At 35.6% G+C, this 27,749-nt stretch overlaps 1 protein-coding gene and 1 non-coding gene across 6 annotated transcripts; both read left to right on the top strand.

Annotated features, from left to right (window-relative positions):
• Positions 1–4,155: 4,155 nt before the first annotated feature.
• LOC149578532 (uncharacterized) lies at positions 4,156–24,378 on the top strand. 5 transcript variants are annotated; one of them, XM_089829684.1, is made up of 4 exons: positions 4,156–4,278; positions 4,627–4,698; positions 4,775–4,863; positions 24,159–24,378. In XM_089829684.1, exons 1-4 carry the CDS (start codon positions 4,174–4,176, stop codon positions 24,166–24,168), a joined length of 276 nt encoding a protein of 91 aa, XP_089685810.1. In that variant the 5' UTR covers positions 4,156–4,173; the 3' UTR covers positions 24,169–24,378. The 5 variants fall into 5 exon arrangements, with proteins under 5 accessions (XP_089685810.1, XP_089685802.1, XP_089685805.1 ...); XM_089829676.1 differs by lacking the exon at positions 24,159–24,378 and adding an exon at positions 11,760–12,454; XM_089829679.1 differs by lacking the exon at positions 24,159–24,378 and adding an exon at positions 6,262–6,961.
• LOC149578533 (U2 spliceosomal RNA) lies at positions 4,312–4,507 on the top strand. Its single transcript, XR_016357431.1, has one exon. It is a non-coding gene; the product is annotated as a U2 spliceosomal RNA (small nuclear RNA).
• Positions 24,379–27,749: the final 3,371 nt, after the last annotated feature.

Below are 27,749 nucleotides of genomic sequence, written 5' to 3'. Positions count from 1 at the left end.
CATTTTGCCCCAACACGGCCAATTTACTCCTCACCATGTGCACACTCCCTATACATCATGCGAGACATTTCGTTATAATTCCAATTTTATTTGTCATAGACTTTTAATTTTATGCACAAGAATTAATTTTTCTTTCAATCATAAAAATAAAATAAAATAAAATAAAATACATAATAATTTTAAATCATTAAGAATGATTAAATGTATATATATTATTATATATTCAATCTCTTGTGATATATAGCTTTAAAATATATTATTTTCTTGTCAAATAACTAATTATGATAAATAATGAGTAACTATGTTCCAAATTTAATAAATGATCCTCTAATTAGTTTTCCAATCTACATATTCATTTAAATATCATATTCATACTCATATAAGAGTAATAATGAAGAGTTAAATACTTACCTTTAATGTTACCTTATAAGTAGTAGGACGACAAATGAGGAGTTATTGTGCTTAAAAAATGAAAATTTTAAAACATTCTTTCAGCAACCAGAATTACTATTGTATGCATATACTTTTATAAAATAGATTTAGCGTCAGCGATTTAAGGAGTTATTGATACCCAATAAACCTTCGGTCTCTGTCACCATGTGAACTCACTTTACATACAAAACTCATATGAAATTTCTTCTCCTCCACCGAAGCATCTACTTTGAGAAATACTTTTCTGCCTCGTTTGTGTACAGAACTACCTATTCTTCCCTTCTCATAAGAGGAAATTTGAAGATTGGTGAATCTCTGTCCATGATGTTAGATTAACGCTATGCTATGTGAACATGAATGTTCTCCAGTCATCGTTGCAAGTACTGCACATAGTTGATAGCTTTCCCTATTATCGATTCTTTATCCATATTGGTGATTTTGGGAACCAGAGAATGTAAAGCTTAAAGCCTTTCGTTCAACCTGCTACAAAGCCATTACTTAGACATTAAAGTCTTGTATTTGGTGGAATGAACAAACTGACTTAATGTAACTAAGATTTTATCTTCCTTAACCAATATCTCAATTTCTTCAAAAATAATCAATTGTGACCATATCTCCAATGTCTCTTACTTATAAGAATTTGAATTGAACACATAGGTATCCCAATTGTAACTTGGTTCTAATACCATATTAAATATCTAGTATCATTTTATCTTCTCTCTTACTTGTAATTACACTTGTAACTTGTGATTACACTTGTGGTTTAATTCTGCGAAATAAGTAGACCAACTTTCCTTCCTAAAATTACTTTACTACTTAATATAATATGAGAGTAGTTAACGGGTCTTAAAAATGAATTTTGGGGAAATATTCAAACGCCACACAAAAGAAAATTGATTGCTTTGATTCAATGCAGTAATAATCATCAGTGGAATTGTTAGTGTCATCATTGAATTGAGGAAGCATGAGCCTAAGGGCTCCTATCGTATTCACCACTAGATTTTGTGATTTAGGTGGATGCAATTCTTCATCAAACTAGACAAAACTCAATGCTAATTCACTTTAGAGTTGGTGTTTATATTTTACCAGAATCACTGTCCAATGAGCTATTTCATCGTCAAGCTTCCTTATATGCATTGCCCACTGCTTTATTTATGACAATTCTATGAATTAACCTCGGTCATTGGTCCCTCTCTCCATTCGGTGATCATTGCTAATTAGTCAATGACGTTTCAAGAATGTTGGTTGAAAGTGCATATATTATATTGTCTTGTGTTGTGGATTGCACTTTAGATCTGGTTCTAGGGTTTTTGAAGACACTTTATTCGATTTTTTGTTGTGCCAGTACTAATTAGAATTTGCTTGTAATTTGTGCTATTTAGGATTTATGGTTAAATTAATATTGCAGATGGGATGCCTTTTGTTTCAGTTGCACATATAGTTTTTGTTACCATGGACGTTTTGAGTACTGTGACTTCATACAAACCACGAGTGTTTGTTTACTCTTACGATCAGTGTCCTGTGTTCTTTCATCACCAGGGATGGTTTTTGAGTATTATTTCGATATATGATTTATTACTGTCTTTCTACTGTTAGAACGGGTATTGTTGATCTAGCATTATAGAGTTTTTATAATTATAAGACAATGCTTGTTTGAGATCTCATAATTGACTCCTAAATGTCGTTGCTTTAGAAAGTCAATTGATGACTGTGCACCTTGGAAGTGACGTGGCAACTGCTATGGACTGTTGCACTATAGAGTGGTCTTGATGTGCACCCAGATAGCAAGCCCAATTGATCACCTTGTTTATCCCCTTATGGTCGTCTTTTAGCTTGTCAAAATTCTTTCAGTTTTCAGCTGCTCTCATCACTATACAGGCCTTGCTTCCCTTAGATTTGCTAATGTTTCTTCACTAAAACAATTATTTCTACGAAAATATGATCGTTGGACAACCTCCTATAACTTCCATTTCTTGGTGTTCCACACATCCCTTAGGTTGGCAGGAACATTGCTCTGATACCATTTGTAATGACCCCTTCTGGTCATTCCATTAATTTACCTCTTTTTTTATATTAATATGCTTCTTCAATATTTTTCTCTGACGATTCCCCCTCCTGATGCGTTGATATATTATATATATGAGTGTACTCGAAGAATTGTGTCTTTTCGTATTAAATATATTAATAAGGTAATTATTAATTATATATTATTTTAATGATTATATATTGTATTATTATATTAATTATATATAAATTATATAAATTAATATTAATAAGACTGTTATAATATTATATTATTAATTTAAATAATATTATGTAATCTTATATTAAACATACCATTAGATTATTATATTAAATAATTATATATTATTATACATTTTTTAGATATATCCAATATATGTATATCACAATAATATTATTTATCTTGTTTGTTATAATTAATATTTGTATTATATATATATATATACATGCAAAATTGTTAGAACTTTGACGACTTAATTCATTATTCCTTACTAAAACTTACTCCCAAATTGGGACATCAGGGTGATGCAAGATTGCCAACAACCTAAGGATGATCCTACATCACTCTTTGTGCATCATAAATTTAATTATTCACCCAATAGGGTTATATTTATTTACAACACTCATCTATGCATGTTTTTGTTGCATCACGAGCATGTATTAATATATGCCAATCATTTTTTACTTGTAATTTGATGAAGGATGAAAATGGACCCACACATTTTTTTGTCAAATCTTGAACTCTAACATAATGTAAAATCAATCTTAGAACTAGTCTAAGAAGTGAAGACTATGCTAAAAACAATTCAAAATATGCTTACATGACGTACTCAAATTAATCTACCAATGTTGAAAATATAAACCTACTAACCATGTGGCCTTGAGGAATAATTGTCAGTGTCGCAAGTTATTCTATCATTTCAAAAAATTCAAGTTAGAACTTGATAAAAAATATTTGTAATGTATTGATTAAATTTTGGGACATTTTTAGTATGATATACAACATAGCCATCATGGAGAGATACGAACATGTTTGCAACACATATTCTTAATGAAGTGACATATCCTTAATGCATACCTTGCACTCATCCAATTATATTTTACAATGATAAGAATTCCTAAGAAGTCATAGTAACTACTTCCAATCATCTAACTTTGGATTTAGTTGTGAAATCTAATGTCATTACTAATGAATTTACTATAAGTTGCTTCAAGTGCATATGGTTCTTGAATTTCATGTCGTCTATTAATTTTGTGTTGGCCACTAACAATAACATGGTTTAAAGAAAGACATCACATAGTGGAATGACAACCAAACCTTATTTTAAAAAATATTTCTTTATCATCACCGCTTGAAGAGAAGCTCAACAAACCACAAGTTGTTTGAAATTTTCATATATCTGGTGCACATGAAATTTCCAAGTGACTACCAATACATCACATCTAGCGATTTGACTGTCGTATTCTTCCCAATTTCAATACTTCATACAAATTGAATTTCAACATTGTAACATATAAAAATATCTAAGCTATGCACATCAATTTGAAGAAGGATTTTTTTAAAGTATGATATAAAATGTCTTTGTAAAGAAAACATAAATAGATATTTTAAAAATTATGTGTGAAACAAAGGAAAACTTAAATATTAGACATTAAGAGTAGCAGAATATTTGTATTTTCCCTTAGAAATATAATCTCTGACAACTCTAAATTAGCCGCATGAGAAATACGCCGAGATGTGTCCAATGGAGTAAACGAGAGGGGTATATTTGTATCCTATATCCCACATGCAGCAGCGGGAGGAGTGAAGGGACGCAAAGGCAGGTATAAATATGGAAGGAAAAGCTATAACAAATCATACCTTTCTCGGCCTTTTGGCTAAGATCAAGTGTAGTATCTGTTCTTATCAGTTTAATATCTGATACGTGGCTCAATGAGCCACACGATATTAAATTAATTTCTTGAGGGGGAAGGCTCATACTGGTAGCTTGCTGCCAGAGCCTTCGCGCGTCGCTTCTGTATTGCACTACAGCAGAAGCCTGGCGCACCCCACAACCACCAATTCAATTCATAAATCAATGTTGCTATAGCTTCATTTGTGGTTTAGGCCTTCGCTTGATTGCCAGATTCTTCTTTGCCTAGCTGGTTGCTCATTATCGCTTGATTTTGCAGGATTTGAGTAAGGCGTTGCAGTTGGAAGAATGCGGCATCTTAGACCTGATGATTTCCTTCCTCGACTTTCTGGTACAGACTTAAGTAAAGCTCTTTTAATTGAGATGTACCAAAGTTGAATATCCATCTGTTGTTGCGTCTGGTACAGACTTTTTTGTCCGGCGAAACTCCGCGATTTCATTTCTTGGGGTTCGGAAAATCTGGAAAGCATACACGGCTTGGCCATATTCGTGCAAGGTAAGGGGCACCTGCTCATTTCTTAAACCTGTCCTCTTTTCATTCCTCTTTGAAAAGCCTTGTATATTTCATCTACAACTATTCCTGTGAATGTTAAACAAAGCGTCTACTGCCTTCTTGAAATTAGATGAAATTGGAATGTGTTTCTAGGAATATACAGTTTTGCCTAATTTTTGCTGAATGTCCCTTCCAACCCTTAGGCTGAACTGATCTATGATATTTCTTGTAGGACTAGGTCTACATTCTCCACACATTTCGCTTCACAAATGTCAGGTTTCTGTAGGTGTGAAACGCAATCCTTTTCTAAGCCTCAGCTGAAACTACTGCGTAGAAATCTCTTGAGCAGCCTTTTCACAATTTGATGCTACTGGATATTCTTTACAAGAACATAGGAAAAGAAGTTCATGGATGTTTACAAGTAAGGAAGTATACGCGTGTGTAGTCGGTCAGTGCGGAGCCATGCTTTTTAAATAGTAGGCGGATCATCCTGCATAGAATCAAAATAGTTCCATGCTTCCATCGCCAATGAGGATTTCAGTTGTGATAACCTAGGTTTTTAAGGTTAATGCAGTCCAGCATAAACTTCTTTGTCCATGTCTGTTGTGTAGAGATAAGGTCAATCGTGACCATGAAGAAAAAGGAGATTGATGTGATCCGATGGTTACGAGTCAGTGACAAAGAGGTTCTGAGGTTCCATGGTCCAATTTTCATCATAAAGACTTAGACCCGTCACGGTTCAGTGACATCAATTCATTTCTGAGATTAATTCATCCCAGCATAGACTGTACATGGTGTAGAAACTAAGGGAATTTGCCACGATAAAAGCTTCAGATATGAAGTTAATGTTGTCAAATTGGCGTGGTCTAACGAGTGGATTTGGATCATTTAAGGTTAATTTGTTTTACCATAAAGCTTTAAGACCAGGAACAATGATCGTGTATTGAGGCAGATTTTAAGCATGATGATCCAGGTTGTGAGATAAGTATGGTTGTGGTGCCAGAGGAGGTGCTGATGGTACGAGGGTAGGTGCTATTGAAAATTTCTGATATTATCAAAGTATTGAGTGCAATTTTTTATGAAGAAAAGTACGGCACTGGGACAGGTCGACCCAGATGAACAGTGTACTGCTGGGCAACAGAGAGTTGAGAGGAAATAGAAGTCTAAGACTGCCCCAATCACTCCGTATGTCAAATATTCACCCCCCAAATTCAAAATCCATCTTAACTAACATTTTTCTGTGAATGGTGTTGAAAATATAACTGTCTTGTGTCCCATTTGTTCATTGCAAAATGCCCAAGTTATTGTTGGTTATTGTTTTTGTTTTTACAAACTACTGCTTAATGATATAACCATGATTTCACCTGAAATGGCACAAACCTCAATTGTGATATTGACCAGAGGCAACTAAATAAGCTGAAGTGAATTGGCACAGTTCATGTGCCTGCCATGAAAACTGCTCTGTAATCAGTTCTCAGTGAACATAAGCGGTTCACAAGCACAGTGGTCAGTGGATGATATTTAATGATACTTGTGTGAGTTATGTAATTTCTGTAGGCTTAATTTTTCTTTTGTCAATGCAAATAGTTTAGCTTTTACAAATAGCTGTGTAAATACTCCTACCAGAAGGGATTCGTTACTAAGACAAGAAAGGTAGTTGGTATCAATTTTTCACAGTTGTAGCAGTATTCAAAAGGTAAAGATGGTATCAGTTTTCCAGGTTGTAGTAGAATAAAAAAAAATTGGCATCAGTTTTCACATCAAAGTAGTATTCGAAAGATTTTAGATGGAAATTTCGATTTAAGCATACACAACTGATTGAAGGAGCAGTATTATGAAGAAAACAGCGAGGCTGAAGAAAATAAAAATGAGGCTGAGTTTAAATGGCGTGTAAGAAGTGCAACGGTCACTAACAATTACTCTTCCCTCTATCTTCGTTTATCATCTGTTCTCTCTTGATATTTGGAGGAAAATAAAACACATTTGTATGGAAATGAGAAAAGTCTCTGTATCCGCGGTTACAGTTTTAAGACACTCATGTTTTTCTTGTGGGTCTAATCATATATTTATGAATCACATAATTTGATTTTGTCCTTGTAAACTTCTGCTCTTCTTTTTTCCATAGTTACTTAATTGCTGTTCTATTTGTGAAAATTAACACTATTGCAGTCATTGATTATTAATCTCCTATCATAAACGATTATTAAACTGTTGAAAACAAATTCACAGTTAATATCGAAAAATAACACAATTGCAACTTCACCAATAAAATACGGAAAGAAATTCAGAACACAAGGAACACAATATTTTTGTACAAATCGTCTTTGGAAAAACCCCTAAGAGAAAACTAGTTCTGCAGATGGAAAATATATTAACTTAAACAAATCAAGAGATACAAAATTCCTTGTCTCTCATTGGCAGAATTCAGACAACCTCCTAATTTCTTTTATTGATATTCTCGATTGCTATCCCCAACGCTATCATTGTGCCCTTGCTAACATTGCAAGACTATTTGCCATCACTACAAACTCATTTGCTAACACTGCAAATGCTCTCTACAACTCTTGTTGTTCTCTGTTCTGTTCTGTTATCCAAATGCCTCCCTTGACTCCCTTTTATACTACTTAATCAAGAGGTTTCTAGTTGCTTCTTGATAAAGACAACTCAACCAAAAAATTTTTAGTTGCTTCTCGATTAAAACAACCTAACCAATAGGTTACTAGTGACTTTTAGTAGTTAATTAATTAACAAATATTTGTCGTAACTCTTAACAATTATTTGTCAATTAATCACATATGGATGAACAACTGTCCAAACTACCTAAAACTAACACTCCCTCTTAGCGAGGAAGTTGTTTTGCATGACACCCAACTTATCTCTGAAGAAGATGAATTTTGACCTTCCCCAATGCCTTTGTTAGAATGTTTGCTACCACTGCAAATCTTCTGTAGGTATGTACTGTAGCTGAACAATCCCCGTTGTACACAATCTCTAATGAAGTGATATATGATGTCTATATGTTTAGACCTATCATGAGATAGTGGATTCTCAAACAACTAAATGCAACTCTGATTGTCACAATGTATCACAGTAGTCTCAACCTTCTAACCAAACAAAGCTACTAACAACTTTCAAAGCCATATGACTTCACATTTTGCCATGCTAGTTGCTATGTATTTTGCTTTTGCTGAACTCAGAGCCATGGATTTTTGCCTCCTACTAAACCAAGATACAACTCCTGATCCCAAACTTTAACAACACCCTGAAGTGCTCCTTTTGTCCATTGTACTTCCTGCCCAATCTACATCAATATAGCCCATCAACCTAATACCTTCACCTCAAACATATCTGATCAATCTGCACACGTGGGTCTCTTTGCTGTGTGCTACAAAGCCTTTTGATTGCTCTATGTATACCTCCTCCTTTACTCACCATTAAGGAATGCTGTCTTGATATCCATTTGAAGGATTTGCCATCTCATTTATACTACAAACGAGATCACAACTCGTATAGAAGTATACGTGGCCACTGGAGAAAATGTCTCCTCGTAGTCTATTCCCTCCTTTTGAGAGAACCCCTTTGGCCACGAACCTTGTCTTGTATTTCTTGATGCTACCATCTACATCGTGCTTTATCTTATAGATCTAGCGTGATCCAACTACTGCTCTATCTGTTGGTCTAGGCACTACCTCCCACACATCATTTTGCATCATTGAGTTATACTCTTCAACCATAGCATCTCACCATACCTGATGCTCTACAGATCATCTACTGGCAAATCTCTAGACCTTCTAAATGCCTTGTCCTCCATGAACTTAACATCACGTTTGACAATAACTCTTTTTGTCCCGGGGATAAAAATCCTATATGCCTTTGAGGTTTCACTGTACCCAATAAAGTACCCCCTCTCTGCAGTTTGATTTAACTTGGTATGTGTATCACCTGGAATATGACAATATGCCAAACTCCCAAATATTCTAAAATGGATAAGATCAGGCTTCTTACCTATGAAAGCTTCCTTTGGTGTCATCCTCCCTAGCACATTATGTGGAACCTTGTTTTGAATGTAGATTGTTGTACTACATGCTTCTGCCCATAAGTAGCGGGGCGTATCTTGGTCATGTAGCATAGATCTTGCCGCCTCCGATATAGAATGGTTCTTCTTCTCGGTAACTCCATTCTGCTGTGGATTGTAAGGAACAGTCCACTTTGTTTTGATTCCTTCCCTGGTAGAAAACTCCTAGAAGTTATTTCCTTTGTACTTGCCTCCATTGTTTGACCGAAGAACCTTTATCTTCTTTCTTGTTGAGTTCTCCACTAGAGCCTTGAACTCTTGGAATTGACTAAAAACCTCATCCTTAGTCTTCAAAAAGTATATCCAGGTCTTCCTGGAGAAATCATCAATAAAAGTAACATAGTGCTCATATCTCCTGATAGACTTTGTTCACATTGGTCCTCATACATCTGGATGTACTAGATCAAGAACACCTTTAGATTTGGTGTCACTCCTTAGAAAAGATGCTTTCGCAAACTTCTCCAACATGCATCCTTTACATACATCATCATTGTGATGTGAATATCAGGATTTAACTGTGTGATTTTGAGTCAAACTCGATGACCCATATTTCATGAGTAGTGATTCAACATGAATCCATCTCTCATGAGAATAAATGGAACACTTAGCACTCATTGGATCTAGGTGATGCTCACAGGGGTGAAGCACCGGGACTTCCCGGGAGGTCACCCATCCCAGTACTACTCCAGCCTGAGCGCGCTTAACTACGGAGTTTCCTCCACAGTTAAACCCAAAGCTTGCAACCCCATTTGCAAAACCTTCACCAAGTGTTGTGCCTTATGAACCATTCATTAGAAAGCCCCTTAAGCTCATCAATTGATAAGTAGGAGTTGATTTCCACAGCTAGTCAAATTGTGATGTGAATATCAGGATTTAACTGTGTGATTTTGAGTCAAACTCGATGACCCATATTTCATGAGTAGTGATTCAACATGAATCCATCTCTCATGAGAATAAATGGAACACTTAGCACTCATTGGATCTAGGTGATGCTCACAGGGGTGAAGCACCGGGACTTCCCGGGAGGTCACCCATCCCAGTACTACTCCAGCCTGAGCGCGCTTAACTACGGAGTTTCCTCCACAGTTAAACCCAAAGCTTGCAACCCCATTTGCAAAACCTTCACCAAGTGTTGTGCCTTATGAACCATTCATTAGAAAGCCCCTTAAGCTCATCAATTGATAAGTAGGAGTTGATTTCCACAGCTAGTCAAATCCTGATATTCACATCACAATTTGACTAGCTGTGGAAATCAACTCCTACTTATCAATACATCATCATTATCTGTGCTCACCTTTGGAACACCTGTCACCATCTCACGAAGCAATTCAAGTGCTCCATGATGAATATGGCCCATCCTCCTATGCCATAGCTCTCCAAGATCTCTAAGATTACAGATGCTCATGAGTGCCTTAGGAGTATCAAACTGCAACCTATAAAGGCGACCACTCCTAACTCCAATAGTTACGAGTGATTTCCAATCCTTGTGCTTAATCAACACGTGTCTCTCTAAAGAGTACATTATACCCCCTATCTTGAAGAATAGATACAAAAATCAAATTCATACCTAAGCCTGACACATACAATACATCATGAATTGGAATTATCTTTCCATTCTCCCTTTGAAATTGAAAATGCCCTTTCCCAACTGGGTCTACATTCTATTCACATTTCGCTTCACAAATGTCAGGTTTTTGTAGGTGTGAAACATAATCCTTTTTTAAGCCTCATCTGAAACTACTGCGTAGAAATCTCTTGAGCAGCCTTTTCACAATTTGATGCTATTGGACATTCTTTACAAGAACATAGGAAAAGAAGTTCATGGATGTTTACAAGCAAGGAAGTATACGTGTGTGTAGTCGGTCAGTGTGGAGCCATGATTTTTAAATAGTAGGCAGGTCATCCTGCATAGAATCAAAATAGTTCCACGCTTCTCTCATCAATGAGGATTTCAGTCGCGATAACCTAGGTTTTTATGGTTGATGCAGTCTAGCATAAATTTCTTTGTCCATGTCTGTTGTGTACAGATAAGGTCAATCGTGACTGAAGAAAAAAGAGATTGATGTGATCTGATGGTCATGAGTCAGTGACAAGGAGGTTCTGAGGTTCCATGGTCCAATTGTCATCATAAAGACTTAGACCTGTCAGGGGTCAGCGATATTTTCATTTCTGAGATTAATTCATCCCGGCATAGACTTATACGCCCAGTGTACATGTTGTAGAAACTAAGGGAATTTGCAACAATAAAAGCTTCAGATATGAAGTTAATGTTGTCAAATTTGCGTCGCCTAACCAGTGGATTTGAATCATTTAAGGTTAATGTGTTTCACCATAAAACTTTAAAGACGAGGAACAATGGTTGTGTTTTGAGGCAGATTTTTAGCATGATGATCCAGGTTGTGAGATTAGTATGGTTGTGGTGGCAGAGGAAGTGCTGATGGTACGAGGGTAGGTGCCAATGAAAATTTCTGCTATTATCAAAGTATTGAGTGTAACTTTTTATGAAGAAATGTACGGCATTGGGACAGGTCGACCCAGAAGAACAGTGTACTACTGGGCAGCAGAGAGGTGAGAAGAAATAGAAGTCTAAAACTGGCCCAATCACTCTATGTCAAATATTTACCCCCCATATTCAAAATCCATCTTAACTAACATTTTTCTGTGAATGATGTTGAAAATATAACCGTGTCTTGTGTCCCATTTGTTCATTGCAAAATGCCCAAGTTATTGTTGGTTTATGTTTTTGTTTTTACAAATTATTGCTTAATGATATAACCATGATTTAACCTAAAATGGCAAAAACCTCGATTGTGATATTGACCAGAGGCAACTAAATAAACTGAAGTGAATGGGCACAGTTCACGTGCCTGCCATGAAAACTGCTCTGTAATCAGTTCTCCGTGAACATAAGCGGTTCACAAGCACAGTGGTCAGTAGATGATCTTTAACGATATTTGTGTGAGTTATGTAATTTCTGTGGGCTTAATTTTTATTTAGTCAATGCAAATAGTTTAGCTTTTACAAATAGCTGTGTAACTACTCTTACCAGAAGGGATTCGTTACTAAGACAAGAAAGGTAGGTGGTAATTTTTCACAGTTGTAGCAGTATTCAAAAGATAAAGATGGTATCAGTTTTTCAGATTGAAGTAGTATAAAAAAAATGGGATCAGTTTTCACATTAAAGTAGCATTCAAAAGATTTTAGATGGAAATTTCTATTTAAGCATACATAACTGATTGAAGAAGCAGTCTTATGAAGAAAACAGTGAGGCTGAAGAAAAAAAAAATGAGGCTGAGTTTAAATGGCGTGTAAGAAGTGCAAGAGTCACTGACAATTACTCTTCCCTCTATGTTCGTTTATCATCTGTTCTCTCTTGAATTTGGAGGAAAAAAAACACATTTGTATGGAAATGAGGAAAGTCTCTGTATCCGCTGTTACAGTTTTATGACATTCTCATGTTTTTCTTGTGGGTCTAATCATATATTTATGAATCACATAATTTGATTTTGTCCCTGCAAACTTCTGCTCTTCTTTTTACCATAATTACTTGATTGCTGTTCTGTTCTGTTTTATTAATGTTTTAAATTGCTTAACATCAACCAAAGAATGTCATCCAAACAAATTCAGCACACCAAGAATGAGGCAACTATAACTTGTTATGACTTTCTCTGTTTAATCGTCTTGGGTATGCTCTTCGTTGACAGTTCTATTAATGTTTTAAATTGCTTAACATCAACCAAAGAATGTCGTCCAAACAAATTCAGCACACCAAGAATGAGGCAACTATTAGTTGTTATGACTTTCTCTGTTTAATCTTGTCTGGGGTATGCTCTTCGTTGACAGCTTTAATTAGATGGTTTCTTATTTCTTAAAATAGTATTTTCATATTGTGTGTTAATATAGTATTCATATCAGTATGCCCACTGTACAGTGGTACTATTGTTACATTTACATTAGGTCAACTGGATACAACTGATTGCATCTATTTCTATTGTTACAGTATCTGGATTTGTCTACATGTTTGTATCATATTTCAAAATAACTGAAGCTCACTTTTGAATCGGGACATAGGAACTCATAACTGAACTCATAACCGATATCGACTAAAACCTTGCATTGTTTTATACAAGTGCTAGTCATAACCATATGGAGACACTAGACAAATGAAATCTTAAAACAGCAGAATAAAAGAAGGATTAGAGAACTCATTAAATACATAACAAGTTTAGAAAAAATAAGGACAAGCTAATAGAACAAAGTTGGAAACCTTAAATGAAGCCAACCATATGGAGTTTGAAAAATTCATTTTAAAGCAAAGCCCCTATCAACGATAAACAAGTAATGAAGATTTACAAAAAGATTTTTTTAATATAAAATAGTAAAAACAATGCTTCAAAAATTGATTCACATTTGAAAAGAAGATATCTAGGGGAGAGGACCTAGTACTTGAACATTCTAACTTTGCACTTATCAAAATCCTACATAAAAATTTCAAATCGCTCCCAATTTTTTACAGTAGCTTACTTGGTGAGTCGCCTACTTATAACTAAGTTTTCAAGTCCACGTCATCAGTTATGATGCCACATCAGCATGCTTATTGCCAAGTTTTCCAAAACAGCCCAAAAAAGAAGTGAGACCAATGGTTTTGCATAAAGGGTACCCATATGGTTGAACAGCTGATGTGGCATCGCATCATTGGTTAATTTTTATAACAAGGGTACATTTTATTAAATTTTGGATAGTTAGCATTATACTACCAACTTTAAAGTCACAAGTATTGGTACAATGTTGTCAAAAAAATTGGACATTAAGTCAATAAGTGCAGATATCAAGTGAAAACTCATATCACAACTATTGGAACACGCTCAAGTATTGGATCCTCTCCCCTAGAAGCAACCTTTTAAATATGTTGATACATTTCATGGGTCATACAAACCAATACAGCATAGAGGTCATGCCATACCCACTCAATGGATTAATAAAGATGATGGAAATCTCACTCACTATGGTATGGAAGGGATACGAAAATCTTGAAGCAATACACCTAGAAGCAACCATGTAAACAAAGTATGGCCTGAGGATTCCAGAATTATTGATTTTGAAAGAGGAATCGTCCCATATGTCCTAAGGACATAAATGGATTGTCCTATTAAACTCTGTAATTTCGTTACTCAAGAAAGATTAGCCTTGTGATTCAAATAAAATCTGAAAAATATAATGGACTTGGTCACAGAATGATATGAGATTCGCACGACAAATATGCAAATATGTTTCACAAAAGTCATGGATGTTTCATCTAACTATTCCTGCATAATGTCATGAATCTATTACATGGGTACATAAATAAACATGCTGTATAAGGCATTTGCAGGAGTCTAAATATCTCCCTTCTACAGTATAATGTCATGAATCTATCACATGGGTACATAAATAAACATGCTACAAAACGCATTTGCAGGAGTCTAGATATCTCCCTTGTACAGTTACCCCCATGTCTATTTTCCTTGTATTAGCTCAAAAACAAAACAAAACTAAAACAATACACACAACTCAATCTTGTTTTATTTATCTTACCCTAAGTTCCCTATCATAAACATCATATCATACAATTTAATAACCAATTCTCAAGAGAAAATATTTACAATTTAATAACCAATTCTCAAGAGAAAAAATTTCTGCCTATTAGCATGAATATGTTCAATTAAATCTCTCATTTCTTTTTCAGGGAAATTCAGAGGGTTTTATCTATCTTACCCTAAAATCCCTATCATAAACATAATATCATACTCGGCTTGGCCAATACTCGTGCAAGGTAAGGGGCACCTGCTCATTTCATAAATGCGTCCTCTTTTCATTCCTCTTTGAAAAGCCTTGTATATTTCATCTACAGCTGTTCCTGTGAATGTTAAACAAATTATCTACTGCCTTCATGAAATTAGATAAAGCAGGAATATGTTTCTAGGAATATACAGTTTTGCCTAATTTTTGCTGTATGTCCCTTACAACCCTTAGGCTGAACTGATCTATGATATTTCTTGTAGGACTCGTTCTGCATTCTGTACACATTTCGCTTCACAAATGTCAGGTTTCTGTAGGTGTGAAATGCAATCCTTTTATAAGCCTTACCTGAAACTACTGCGTAGAAATCTCTTGAGCAATCTTTTCTCAATTTGATGCTACTGGATATTCTTTACAAGAACATATGAAAAGAAGTACATGGATGTTTACAAGTAAGGAAGTATACGTGTGTGTAGTCCATCATTGCGGAGCCATGATTTTTAAATAGTAGGCAGATCCTCCTGCATAGAATCAAAATAGTTCTCCGTCAGTGCGGAGCCATGTTTTTTAAATAGTAGGCGGATCCTCCTGCATAGAATCAAAATAGTACCATGTTTCTATCGCCAATGAGGATTTCAGTCGTGATAACCTAGGTTTTTAAGGTTAATGCAGTCCAGCATAAACTTCTTTGTCGATATCTGTTGTGTAGAGATAAGGTCAATCGTGACTATAAAGAAAAAAGAAATTGATGTGATCCGACGGTCATGAGTTAGTGACTTATATGCCCACTGTACATTTCTGAGATTAATTCATCCCAGCATAGACTTACATGCCCACTGTACATGGTGTAGAAACTAGGGGAATTTGCAATGATAAAAGCTTCAGATATGAGGTTAATGTTGTCAAATTGGCGTGGCCTAACTAGTGGATTTGAATCATTTAAGGTTAATGTGTTTTACCACAAAGCATTAAAGACTAGGAACAATGGTCGTGTATAATATTAAGGCAGATTTTTCGCATGATGATTCAGGTTGTGAGTGTTAGTGAACAGGTGATTCAGGTTGTGAGTGTTAGTGAACAGGTTTGTCCTCTCAAAAACACCTTCACAAATGATTCGAATATCTAAAAAGAAAGACAAACTCTGTAACCAACAATAGGGTCACTTGCAATTATCTTGTCAAGTGCTCTCTGAATATTGAAATAGAGGTACAGCTCCCTCTTTTTGATTCAAAATAAATAATTTTCTGATATGCCTTTAACCAGAAGGCAAAGAAGGAACACTAACATCCATTCATCAACATTATATGAATGCGAACCTTAATTTAAGAAGAAAATCAAATATATAGCGCACAGGCTATTTAATCAATCTTCCCACTTACAGAGAAATAAAAGGGAAATTTGATATTCACTACATATACGGTGCATAAAACTTTAGGATTTCATGACACACAAGAACCTTGATAAATGAACAAGATAATATTCTAAACATGGCTGGAGTAACCACAAGATCATTTCCGACTAGAGAAATGTAAATTCAAACCATAGGATATAAAATTAAATTTCTCTTTATTTCAAATATTTAAACAAAACAACCATAGGGTCATTTTATCCTTGCATCATAAACAAGTTTGCAAAACAAATATCATTTTCTTCTTCCCTTCCTTGTTACAAATCCTCAAATTGAAAACGCCTTCCCTTTTCTTGAAAAATGTACAGACATTCCCCAACTCGAGAAGAACCTATTACGATTCTTTTTCACCCATTAAATAATTCCCCTACAAGAAGTTCAACTACCCCCAACTTTTTAGCGAATCAATTTGCATTTTATCTCTTTGCTTATCTTCTATTCCAATTTCACAAATCTTTATGCACATTACAATAATAACTAATTCTATTAAGAATTAATTATTTCATATTCTTCTTGGTTTACTTCTTTTCACATAATAATAACTAATTAATTCTTGTGGAATTAACTATGTGAGAGAATAATGCTCTTTTAAATTAATTTGATATTTAATTATTTTGCATTTAAATATATTAATATTTAACTCTTTTAGGAATTAAATATTATATAAAGCAAAATAATTAATAAACTATTAATTTAAAAGCTTTTTTTTAAAATACCTTTTCACATAGTTGAGTGGGAGGGAAATACTTAGGGTTTGGTAACAGTGGCTCTTCAATATTTATGCTTCTGGGTGCGATTGTGTGTAAGTTTGACATCATCAACATTCGGATCATACTCAATGATCCATCATCAGGATGAGAGAGCTAAGAGAACATAATGATGATGGACCATTGAGTATGATCCGAAATGTTGATGCTGTCAAACTTACACACAATTGCACCCAGAAGCATAAATATTGAATAGCATGGATTGTGGAAATCTTTGGCTCTCGCTTTAGTGCTTCATCCATTGGGTTGTAGAGTCGCTAATCAATGTGAACCTGAACCTGTACCTTTTCAATGAATATTGTAATAAAATTCATATCAATATCTCTGACTTCCTGAGCTGCTAAAACTCCTTCAACTGATGATCATCCATGTGATTTCTCCAGTTCTGATGTTCCAGTAATAATACTAACCACTTTCTTTATACCTAACAACTTTCCACTCATTCTTATACTTTGTACACTTTGCTAGAGTATCTGCCATACTGCTTAGATACTGTTCATATGTCTTCAACAGGTTGGGAGTCCTTCAATTTTCACAATTGCATGAGCTGAATTAATAAAGATATTGTGATGCATTGTTTACTTCCAACTTTGAGCATCTCGATGTAATGTGTTGGACTATAATAGCAATGAAAAAGCACCATTCACATATTTGACAGCAAGGAAGGCTTATCCCATTACTGGCAACAAACAATCCCCAGAGGGATTATAATGGATATTGAACGAGCCTCAGTCTTTTGTACATAAGTGTAGACACTGTCTTCACAATCCAAGACACGTTGAATCCCCCACTAAAGTGAATAGCAATGTTGGGTCTCTTTCCAGTTATTAAATTCTTTGCACCGTTGGTCGGAGAGCCACCTCTCTCTTTATTGATCACCAAAGAATTTCCATGTAGTTTGATTCTCCTTGATTCCAAAGACCTTGTACTTGTATACAAATTGGCTCCATTATCTTTATGACTGTCAGCTTGCAACCTGAAGGGAGGCGTTACGAATCTTCCACTAGGACTATCAGCATCACTTTGCATATTAGAAACATCATCTTCAATTAAATAATCATGAGAACCACTGCCAATTATTTTCATTATTCTCATGTTCAAGATGTGTGAAGGAGCAATCAAATTTAGTGACAATTCTAGAATCCGCATGCCATTAAATTGAGTTCTAAAACCTACAAAGGTTTCTCTCCTGATTATCTGCCTCTAAATCTTTAGGTTCACTCAATTATTTCTTTTTATGTGCTAAAATCTCAATTGCAAGTAATGGTCTTTACTCTTTAACTATGCATACGCCTGTGAAGCGGCTTTTACCATTTTCCCTCACCTTGAGACTTAAAATCCCCCAAAGTGGTAATTTCAAATTCATAGATTCACCATTTAAGTGTTTCTTCTTGCATTGCTTTACATGCCACGGCTATGAAAAGTCTCATCGATATAAATAGGTTGTTCAATGTTAGGAGGGTAGGCAATAACCAACCTGATTATCCAAACTTTGGAAGAGATCATATACCATCTTCACAAATCATTGGGTTTCGCCCCTGCCAAATCCTCTAATGTCAGCTCAAAAACTATCTTGAGATCCTCTCCGAATTTCTCTTCCTCTGGCATGGAGGAAATCTTCCACACTACTGGAATCTCCAAACCAATTCAAGCAGTCAGCAATGAGATGCAAATTATTGCATCCACTACATCAGACAATAACAATGCCCATAATCTATCCAAGATATTTCATACTGTTCACGCAGAGATTTCCCTTTTTCTAACTTCCCATCATGCATGTATGTCTAGTCCACTAATTGTCATTTTGTGCACATTCATATTCCTCCAGTTTGGTGGTATAATACTACAAGAGAGATATGATTAGCCTTCTAATTGTCTGAATTGATGAACACCCGTTGATTTTAGTGGCAAATTATTATTCCCACTCGGCCTCTCTTCTGCCAGCCATTGCATCTCAACCCTAATTAGGGTTAACACATTTTATTGTGACACTTCATGATTAATTAGCAATGTTAGAGAAAGCTATCGTTTGAAAACCTGCTATGGTCTGGGATCTTCCTCTTGTGGGCAGCTTGAATCATGATGTGTGCTTCGAGTATTCCCAACATCACTTATGTTTTGTTCGAGGCTCTTCAATAATCAAATGAGTAGATCTTGTTGTATATTTTGATGATTGGTAAGAAAATGCAAATGGCTTAGTATCCCACATCGGCATTTATTTATTTATTTTTTGCTGCTGCGAGTCATATTAAAATATACAATATTACTTTCACATTTTCACCTACCCACGTTATGTCACATTTCCTTTTTCCATAGTTTGGATCGCTGTGTTGTGTAGGTGCCGATGTCATATGGTGTCGTGTTGATTCAATTTTCTATTTAAATTGACCAACCACCTTTAAGAGAACTGTCACCTTCAAATTTCATACGGGCCCCGAGTTCTCGTCTTGACCTCAGCCAATGCACAACACAAGTTTCTTCTCACCTACAATGCCATCCCCGATCTGCCATATTGCTACTGCAGGCATATACCAAATAGGAACCCTAAATGTCTTCACATCTTGCGTTCATAGGTTCAACAGTATTAGTTTTCATCCAATACTGATAGCCAGCCTATTTGGTAGTCACAAAGGCCCCCCCTTTTTTTGTGTGTTTGAACTAGATTGTAGCAGTCCCAAGATTGTCAATCAGATGTGATTTGATCTTTGTCAATGTCACTGTCAATAATTTGGTAATGAATTTGTTGATAGTCCAAATTTCCTTTAATCTCTACATGGTGCAGTTATGAATCCTTGATAGAGAAGGAATATCGATCATACATTTCCATTTCCACTTTTTGTTGACCTCCAAAACAAATTTTTTTATCTTGTGAACAACTGACCCCCACAAAACCATCTTCAAACAATTATACACGCACTGCACTAGCCCTAGTGTCTTACCTTTGATTCAAATGAAATACGAGGATAATAACCGATCGCAATTTGACTTGTGATTTATTAAAGGTCACAAAACTGTTTAGCCAATAAAAAGAATCCTTTTTTTCTTTAAATATTTGATTTTATTTTTCTATAGTTTTAGCATCAAATATTTGTCTGCACATTTTATAATTGAAACTCCCCATATCATTTATTTTTTGAGAACCCTATTTCCTTGAAATGCAAGTGCAGAAATGCCCAGAGCCTATGCACTCATCACACTCCAAAATATGACTGATATCCAATGCTTATGTATTGCTTCAACTTTCATTCTTGTTTGAGTTTCCACATGTCACCGAGTTCCAATCATGGTGCTTTCATTACATTTCTACATATAGTTCTCAGAAATATAATGAAATCTTTAACTTGGGACTCCATACACTGAAACTAGGTGAGGATAGGGTGTCACCAATCAATTCAGCAGGGCCATTATTTATTGATGTTTTCACAATATGAATTGACTTAAGAAAATGAGAAGGTTCAAGATAGTGCAACTTTATTGAAGGGAAACAACAGCAAAACAAAACAGGAAACAAACTCAAACTAAAATTTGTGGAATGGAGAAGATTATTTACAATGGAAAGGGGAAAACCTTAAAAACTAAATGTGACCATTTACAGGCTGAAAAAAATATGGACCTTTCCGAATCAATTCTTGGTAGAATGGAAAAATGTTTTGGACACAAGTGAGCAAAATGGCCAATGTGATTTTTAATTCATGTATAGAAAATGAATGTAGAGGAAGGAAAATAAATATAGATTCAAGATTTTCTTCCACATTTTTCAATTCAATAATATCTTTTAAAAAGATAGATGGAATGTCAACTACTTTTTCCATACTTTGATTCCTTTTATTTCTAGATTGCCCATGTGATTTTTCCATTGTAATTTGCTGCATGGATTCTTCTAAAGGAAGAGGGGAAAAAATCTACAAGGGGCTGAAAAATGCACAAGTCCTTTTCTGTTTCTTGGCTATCATTTGGTGCGTTAGACTGTAGTAATGCTTCATTAGTCTCCAAGGGATCAAACAAGAATAATTCATAATCAACTTTATGCTCATAGGAAGAACCATCCAAGCATGTTGATAGATATTGCATTGTGTGATCAACTATGCTTTTTCGGAGTATTCATCATCAATCCTTTTTTGTGTATATTGATCCTTCATACCTTCTTAAACAACATCATTTGATGGAGTAGCATTAATAGTCCCAAATATAAAAGAATCAAATTCTGAAGTTTGAAAATCTCCTAATAAGCTTTCATTTGATCTTTCACCCTCTAGGCTTTGTTCAATGGGAGGTATATCAAGGCCAATCATAGAGTCAGTTGACTGTGAGGCGTATTCATCATCATAATCAATATGTAGATGGTAGGCTCCAGCTACACTACAGGGAGTGCTTTCAATCATAGGAGGGATTAGGAGATCTTCATCGTTGAAAACTATTAAACTTTGATAAATAGGAGGTGCTGATTTTACTACTTTGAGAATGAGCCTTTTCTGTCTAGACTTTTCCTTCGGATAATTTTGTTGTTCATAGATCTAAATTCCTGCCTGTGTAATTTCTTTACACTTCATTCCACTTAGAAACATTTCATCATCTAAACTAGTAGCCTCCCTTTGTGCATCTTGCAATGTTTGCACTCTCTGGCGCTTTAACAAAAACTTGATTTCAGTTTGTAAAACAACAATGAAAATACACAGTTGATTATTTTCATTTGGTTGGCTATTTTGGGAAATTTTACTAGCACACCTATTGAACCTATCTACAAAATCCCTCATAGGTTCCATCTGCTTCTTTTGAATTTGAAAGAAATTTAATAATAGCTTAGCAACATCAACTACAGGCCTAAATTTTTGGAGAAATTTTACCTTGAGATCACTCCAGCGAGTGATAAAACCATTATGCAAATTATGAAACCAATTAGCAGTGCTCCCAATGAGTCTCCTTGCAAACAGTCTTGCAAATATGTTCTCTTCCTGCACACCAAGAATACCACAAGCGACTGTAGTTGCTTTAATGTGATCATCAAGGTCTTGATTTGTCGCCAAAAAACTTTGGGAGATATTTTATTGAACTTTTAGGTAAGGCTGAGTATTGAGACAAAGCAAATGGCCCAATCTAAGCCCCCCATGGCTAGGCTACAACCAAAGCCATAACACCAAACTTCTTTCACAAAATAAATTAGAGTCATTAACCTCCGTCCTTCGGAAGGTACCTTCAGATATCCAAGGAAAGAAAAGCATTGGAATTCGCTTTCTTTCCCCAGTACAGTCGCCAAAAATTGTTAGTAAATAGGTTTGTCCTCTCAAAAACACCTTCACAAATGACTCTCGAATACCCAAAAAGAAAGACAAACTCTGAAACCAACAATAGAGTCACTTGCAATTATCTTGTCAAGTGCTCTCTGAATTTTGAAATAGAGGTACAACTCCCTCCTTTTGATTCAAAATAAATAATTTTCTGATATGCATTTAACTAGAAGGCAAAGAAGGAACACTAACATCCATTCATCAACATAATATGAATGTGAAATTAAGAAGAAAATCAAATATATAGCGCACAGGCTATCTAATCAATCTTCCCACTTACAGAGAAACAAAAGAGAAATTTGATATTTGCTACATGTACGGTGCATAAAACCTCAAGATTTCATGACACACAAGAACCTTGATAAACAAACAAGAGAATATTTTGAACATGGCTGGAGTAACTACAAGATCATTTCCAACTAGAGAAATGTAAATTCAAACCATAGGATCTAAAATTAAATTTCTGTTTATTCCAAATGTGTAAACAAAACAACTATAGGATCATTTTATCCTTGCATCATAAACAAGTTTGCAAAATAAATATCATTTTCTCCTTCCCTTCTCTATTACAAATCCTCAAACTGAAAATGCCTTTCCTTTTCTTGAAAAATGTATAGACATTCCCTGACCCAAGAAGAACTCATTACAATTCTTTTTCACCCATTAAATAACTCCCCTACAAGAAGTACAACTACCCCCAACTTTTTTTTACTGAAGTAATTTGCATTTTATCTCTTTGCTTATGTTCTACTCAGATTTCACAAATCTTTACGCACATTACAGTAGTAATTAATTCTATTAAGAATTAATTATTTCACATTCTTCTTCAAATTTAATCCACTCCCGCTAACTCACCATTTTACTTCTTTTCTCATTATAATTAATTAATTCTTGTGGAATTAACTATGTGAGAGATTAATGCTCTTTTAAATTAATTTGACATTTAATTATTTTGCATCTAAATATATTAATATTTAATTCTTTTAAGAATTAAATATTATATAAAGCAAAATAATTAATAAACTATTAATTTAAAAGCTTTATTTTTTTAATACATTTTCACATAATTGAGTGGGAGGGAAATACTTAAGAGTTTCAAAACCCTAGGTAACAGTGAGATTAGTATGGTTATGGTGGCAGAGGAAGTGCTGATGGTATGAGGGTACGTGCTAATGAAAATTTCTGATATTATCAAAGTATTGAGTGTAATTTTTTATGAAGAAAAGTACGACATTGGGACAGGTTGACCCAGAAGAATAGTGTATTGCTGGGCAACAGAGAGCTGAGAAGAAATAAAAGTCTAAAACTGCCCCAATCACTCTCTATGTCAAATAATTACCCCCCATATTCAAAATCCATCTTAACTCACATTTTTCTGTTAATGATGTTGAATATATAACTCTGTCTTGTGTCCCATTTGTTCATTGCAAAATGCCCAAGTTATTGTTGGTTTATGTTTATGTTTTTACAAATTACTGCTTAATGATATAATCATGATTTAACCTAAAATGGCACAGACCTCAATTGTGATATTGACCAGAGAAAACTAAATAAGCTGAATTGAAAGGGCACAGTTCATGTGCCTGACATGAAAACTGCTCTTTAATCAGTTCTCAGTGAACATAAGCGGTTCACAAGCACAGAGATAAGTAGATAATCTTTAACGATACTTGTGTGAGTTATGTAATTTCTGTGGGCTTAATTTTTCTTTAGTCAATATAACAAGTTTAGCTTTTACAAATAGCTGTGTAACTACTCCGACCAGAAGGGATTGGTTACTAAGACAAGAAAGGTAGTTGGTATCATTTTTTCACAGTTGTAGCAGTATTCAAAAGATAAAGAGATAAAGATGGTATCAATTTTCCAAATTGTAGTAGTATAAAAAAAATGGCATTAGTTTTCACGTTAAAGTAGTATTCAAAAGATTTTAGATGGAAATTTCAATTTAAGCATATGCAACTGATTGAAGAAGCAGTCTTGTGAAGAAAACAGTGAGGCTAAAGAAAATAAAAACGAGGCTGAGTTTAAATGGCGTGTAAGAAGTGCAACGGTCACCAACAATTACTCTTCCCTCTATCTTCGTTTATCATCTGTTCTCTCTTGATATTTGGAGGAAAAAAAAACTCATTTGTATGGAAATGAGAAAAGTCTCTGTATCCGCTGTTACAGTTTTAAGACATTCTCATGTTTTTCTTGTGGGTCTAATCATATATTTATGAATCGCATAATTTGATTTTGCCCCTGTAAATTTCTGCTCTTCTTTTTACCATAATCACTTAATTGCTGTTCTATTAATGTTTTAAATTGCTTAACATCAACCAAAGAATGTCATCCAAACAAATTCAGCACACCAAGAATGGGGCAACTATAAGTTGTTATGACTTTCTTTGTTTAATCTTGTCGGGGGTATGCTCTTATGACTTTCTCTGTTTAATCTTGTCTGAGGTATGCTCTTCATTGACACTTTGATTAGATGGTTTCTTATTTCTTAAAATAGTATTTTCATATTGTGTGAAAATATAGTATTCATATCAGTGCTTTATTTCAATTATAAATATACGATGAATTTGCAGTTTCCATACAGAGACCAGTGGCATTCTTATGTGTGCACTATATAAGAATGCAGGAATAGTGCATAGGTCCTTTTAAAATTGTCTCTACTGATAAAATGATTTCATTTACATTGGATCAACTGGATACAACTGATTGCATCTATTTCTATTGTTTTTTATTAGATAAACAGGTTTTACAGGGATCCTAAAACCCGAGCGTTAATACAAATCAGGCTGAAAATAAGTGTTAGAAGCCCAGCCACAAAAGAAACAAGTCTAAAGGTTGAAATAGCACAAGGCCCAGCCAAATAAACAAAGGCCAAAGAAAAGGCCAAACCAAAAAGACAAAACGAAATAGTCAAAAGCCAGAATGAAAGGCCAACCAAAAAGGAAAATAACAAGAACTACTCTTCGATCTTTCTTTCCAGCTCCTACATGACCTGTGCAGCCTCCTGTGCCATCTTGTTCTCCTCGGCCTCCTGCTGGTGAGTCCCGAGATCTTCCTAGTCCAGAGTAGAAAAGGTGATACCAGTGGTATTATCTTCATCGGATCTGGCTTTACCCCTGTCTTTTCCTTCCACATCCCCCTGCATGCCTCTATCTTTAAGCCACTCAGTTAAAGATAAAATGTTGTTATTGATCGAGTTGAGCAGTGAGATCGTTTAGCTCGATAGATTGTGATTATAATTTTTCAGATTGTGGATACTCCTTTATGCTAGGCTATGCCTAGCATCATAATCTGTCCCTTTCTCTAGGCCCTTAAGATTCCTGGCTCCTTCCATTTGAACCACCTTCTCCTTAACCTCCTCTAGCTCGTGAAAAAGCCACTTGATTGACCTGAAATTATCAACCATGCTGTTGTGGGCATTATTCAAGAGGTTCATCCCAGATTCCCTGGCATTATCAGAGATAGCCACTATCGCAAGGTTAATGAGCTCTTCAAGACGCGGTTCCTCCTTATTGTCCACCAGGATTTGGGGGTTCATCACTTCCTTGAAAATACCCATTTTTGAGGTCCTCACATTAAAATTTCTCCATGCTTTCCTCCTATCTTTGGCCAGCACCTCCCCACACTTAGCACTAAAACTATCCTGAGTTTGCTCCTCCGGATGGACCTGGGGATGGATAGGGGAGAGAGGGATCAGGGAAGAGTCCAGGTCTTGCTGCAACCTCTCATCCTCCGTGCCCACCCTCTTGCGTTTCTTCCCACCTTGGAATCCATTTTTTCCTCCTGCCTTTCCTTTTCCTCATCTTCAGACTCCATCACCTCCTCTTCATCATAGGTGTCCTGTTCCTCCTTCTCAGTCTTCTTCTGACCATGATCTCTAAGGCTAATTCTTCTAGGGATGATGGGGGAGGGAGACTTCTTAGCATTTGGCGAAGCTTTTTTACCCGCGAAGGTAAGCCCTCCTTCCTCAGAACTAATGCTCTGAATATCATCCGAGTGAGAGGAATAGCTAGAGCTATCAATTTCCTCATTCCTAGCCTGCAACGGGATGTTACTAATCATCTGAGCCTTGAAGTGCTCATAGATGAGTAGTAACAACCCCTCATGCAGAGCAAGGTTAGCAGAGGTTTCTTTTTGAAGCTTGACACCGCCTTGCTCATAGAATTCAACAAATAGAAAGGGAAAGAAACTTTGCTATCACGACGAAAATGATTCAGAAGAACAAAATGGTGGGTGCAAACGCGATCACCTAGGGTCAAGAGTAATGTACTCAATGACAACATGCAGAACATACCTCCAAATCTTCATTATAGACTCTGGATCATAAAACGTATCACTTTTTTTCAGGGCATTCAGCTCCTTAGGATTGTCGGCAAAGTCCTTCACAGCACTAGCCGAAAGCTTTTTATCCCTAAAGAACTTAAAGCCCACCATTGGAATCTAAGTCACAGCCGAGATCACCTCCTTCGTTATCAGAAAAGATATCCCATTCACCTTGACTTTACCATCTTTCCACGAATTGACCATGTTGTCAGTCACATTTTGGTTGTAGCCATGCAGCTTCGTGATATACCTTGAAATCTCACCCTAAACCAGCTTCTCCCAAACTTTCTCCTTGCTTCTCCATTTCTCCATTTTTCCCACTAGTCTCCCACCATTTCAGTACTTTGCTCTCCCACAATTCTCATAAGCACAACTCTCTGAAACCTCACCACCTGATAGGGTTCTTCGTGTTTTTGGGGGTGGTTGAAGAAATAGTTCTTGTCTTTGCTCAGATTATGAATGCAACAAAAGACCCATGAAGCGTGCTGAATAAAATGTAATAATTCCCACTTCTTGCATTTACCAATGTAGCCTTTATGAGTTGTACCCTTTCCCCATAAGCCTTTCCTATTCATAATAGCAGTTTGATCTCCTCCGTACTCCCTTAGATCTTATCCAGCTCGATTAGACTCTTAACATTCGTCGGAAAACTCTTTCCCAGTTGTCAGGTCATTTTTTGGTCGGATTGGACACCATTATTTGCAAACCAATCTACCACCGGGTTTGCTTCCCAGAAAACATGAGTTACATGGACTCTTTCAAATTTAGCAAGAGTCTCACGTGTCTCATTAATAAGATTTGCAATCGACCAAGAATAATGAGATTTGCCATTTAAACTTTTAATAATATTATTTCAATCCCCTTCAAGCCATAAATTGGTAACTCCAACTTCAAAAGCCAGTTTCACCACATGATAGGCCGCACTTGCTTCCGCAAAGTGATTAGTTTGGAATCCAATTGGGAGAGAGAAGGCCGCAACTCCGTCCTCGAATTTTTTCCTAATAATGCCTCCACATTCCGAGGAGCCAGGATTTCCCTTCGAGGCCCCGTCAAAATTGGCTTTATGCCATCCTTTTGGGGGGAAAAGACACTTGGCTTCCTGTCTTTTTAATAGTCTTTCTTTTTCCTTCTCCATTTTCCTACCGCCCATTTCGATATCTCCCCCCTTCCTTACAAGGTAGTTTTCCTTTATATTTTTGTTAATCTTTTTCCTGAGGACAATGGCAGGTTCCTCTCTATCTCTAAAGATTCTA

The sequence above is a fragment of the Cupressus sempervirens genome, chromosome 1 (genome assembly GCF_028749045.1).
Source record: "Cupressus sempervirens isolate cs-2001-9-10 chromosome 1, ASM2874904v1, whole genome shotgun sequence".
Taxonomy (NCBI): domain Eukaryota; kingdom Viridiplantae; phylum Streptophyta; class Pinopsida; order Cupressales; family Cupressaceae; genus Cupressus; species Cupressus sempervirens.
Note: the sequence above shows the minus strand (reverse complement) of the source record. Positions and strands in the feature narration are given on the sequence as shown.

What these genes read in the sequence shown, in the direction of transcription:
- LOC149578532 (XM_089829664.1), top strand. Translation starts at nt 4,174, where the DNA reads ATGAGAAATACGCCGAGATGTGTCCAATGGAGTAAACGAGAGGGGTAT. An exon ending in GTGAAGGGACGCAAAGGCAG is followed by an intron (nt 4,279 to 4,626) that starts GTATAAATATGG and finishes TTGATTTTGCAG; the next exon opens with GATTTGAGTAAGGCGTTGCA. An exon ending in TTTCCTTCCTCGACTTTCTG is followed by an intron (nt 4,699 to 4,774) that starts GTACAGACTTAA and finishes CGTCTGGTACAG; the next exon opens with ACTTTTTTGTCCGGCGAAAC.